Consider the following 2,187-nt stretch of genomic DNA (forward strand, 5'->3'; position numbering starts at 1 on the left):
AAGACCCCCGACACATACAGCAGCAGCATGGGCCTCCCCCGCCCCCTCTCTCTCTTCTTGTCAGTCTGTCTCTATGTCTCTCGCCCGCTCTCTCCTGGCGAGGCAGGCCCCTAATCACAGATGCGATTTGTTCATTAGGAGATTACAAACGAGGCAGCGGCGTCGACACAAGAGGCGCCGATTAGCGCTCGCTAATTGCCTGATTTTGTCGAGAGACCCCCCCCACCACCCTTCTGCCACCTCTCCCACCCCCTCCCTCACCCGCTCGCCGTCTCACCCGCCGCCGCTCCGACATGAGGGGAGCTAGTTTGCGACAAATTAAGAGCCAATTCAGGTGCTCTCTTCGCCGTCACAGCAGGGAGGTGTGTGTGTGTGTGTGTGTGTGTGTGTGTGTGGTCTTTGCTCGCTCGCCCCCCCCATCATCCTCTGCTTCCCCTTCTTCTACTCCTTTAAAACGCTGCTGCCAGCGCTCCGATCAAAGAGCTCAGGAAGAAAAAGACGAGAGCAGAGGAAGCGGCTTTGAAAGGGAAAAGAGAGGGACATGAAGAGGGACATGAAGAGGGACATGAAGAGGGACATGAAGTGGGACATGAAGTGGGACATGAAGTGGACGAACAGAGGGAAGGAGAATAGAGACAGGAAGAGGAGAAGAGAGAGCGACAGAGGGAGTGACAGTGAAATCCCTTCCCTCTCTCTTCTCCTAATGATCTGGTTGGAGGACCCGGGAGAGCCCCTCGCTCTAATTGATGTCAAGTGTGTGATTTCACTGTTAATCAAGGCCGAGCATCAAACGCAGAGAGAGAGCGGCGGAGCGGACAGGAAGTCTCCGTCTCACCTGTTTGATGGGGATGGCCCGCCCGCTGCCGATGCTGTCGGCTCGAGCCTCCAGGCCTTTCTTGTCCTTGTCCGGCTCGCTCGCCTTCCTCGACTGTGGACGAGAGAAGACACACGCCGTCACCATCGTCACAGACGGATCCGCCGATCGCTGCCGTCATCGGCGGCTCAGCCAATCAATAGGTTCTCAATTCATTGATCAGGTGTCAGAAAGTGAAAACGAAAGCTGACGTCTTGATTCTGACCTGAGATATAAAAGTAGCTGCTGATTCATTTTCCGTCAATCAACTAACTGATTAATCAATTAATCATTTGGTTTTCATCCTTCACAAGCAGCAGCTCCAGGTCCATTTAGTAGCTGTTCTGGAGCTTTCAACCATTATCAATCAAGGTCCATGACAGCTGGTCAGCTGATGAAGTCCATGCGATCTGACTGAAAGCTCCAGAACTAGTGAAGCCAGAGAATCGTCATGTGTATTTTCTGACTTTACAGATCTGACGAGTAATCAGTTAATCAAACAAACAATCAGCTGATTAACTAATAACGAACAATAATCTGCATCACCTCGTTTTCCCTCCGTCTTTCATGTTGTTGAGCTTTTTATTTATTAATACAGTGTAAAACATATAAATACGGGTTATTACAGTGTCACAGTAACATAGATCTAGAGCGTATAGAGTGTATGAAACACTGGAGAGATCTGGGTTTATGAGATCTGGACCGGGACTCACGGTGAAGAGGTTGGAGCGGCGTTTGGACTGCTTTCGGACGGGCGTGGGCGTGTTGGTGGTCTGCGGTACGTCGATGCGGAGCTCCTTCTGGCTGGTGCTGGGCGTGGACGGCACCGACGACGAGTAGTCGCTCAAACTGCCGCCGCCGTTACTCGTCTGGAAAAGAATCAGAACAGGAACCAGAAACATTTTTTTTTATCCTGGAAAATAAAATAAAATCTCACATGTTAACTTCCCTTTCACAATAAAAGCAGATTCTGTGAAATTCTGTGTTTTCACGTGTATCTGAGACTCTGATTTACAGTCTCTGCGCTGCAGGACAAAAGTTTCCTGGTGTTTTAACGTGTTGGACGTCTCGTCAGTGTAACGTGCCTCACGAGCGAGGCGGCCAACACTCGGCAGTAATCAGTGAGAGCTAAAGATGCAGCGAGGGCTGTTCTGTGGAGGCGGCGGGAAGATAAACACGGCTCTCGGGGGACGCGGCGCTGCTGCTCAGACACGCTGAGCGATGGCTTTTTAATGAGAAATCGATGGAGGATTGAAGGATGAGGATCGAAGAGCTTAACGGCCTGAAGCTGCAGCAGCAGAGTGTGAGTGCACGTCACCGAGGAGAGCCGTGCA

General features: G+C 51.3%; 1 protein-coding gene across 4 annotated transcripts in view; it reads right to left on the minus strand.

Annotated features, from left to right (window-relative positions):
* The window catches only part of agap1 (ArfGAP with GTPase domain, ankyrin repeat and PH domain 1), a 134,436-nt gene that overhangs the window by 51,544 nt on the left and 80,705 nt on the right, over positions 1-2,187 (minus strand). For all 4 annotated transcript variants that reach the window (XM_023396449.2, XM_023396446.2, XM_023396445.2 and 1 more), the window contains 2 exons: positions 1,567-1,722; positions 836-928 (listed from right to left, as the gene is read on the minus strand). In XM_023396449.2, coding sequence (XP_023252217.1) covers positions 836-928; positions 1,567-1,722 — 249 coding nt within the window. The remainder of the gene's footprint in view (positions 1-835; positions 929-1,566; positions 1,723-2,187) is intronic.

This window comes from Seriola lalandi, unplaced genomic scaffold (genome assembly GCF_002814215.2).
Source record: "Seriola lalandi dorsalis isolate HSWRI2012SDOR001 ecotype SW California unplaced genomic scaffold, Sedor1 jcf7180002054977, whole genome shotgun sequence".
NCBI lineage: Eukaryota > Metazoa > Chordata > Actinopteri > Carangiformes > Carangidae > Seriola > Seriola lalandi.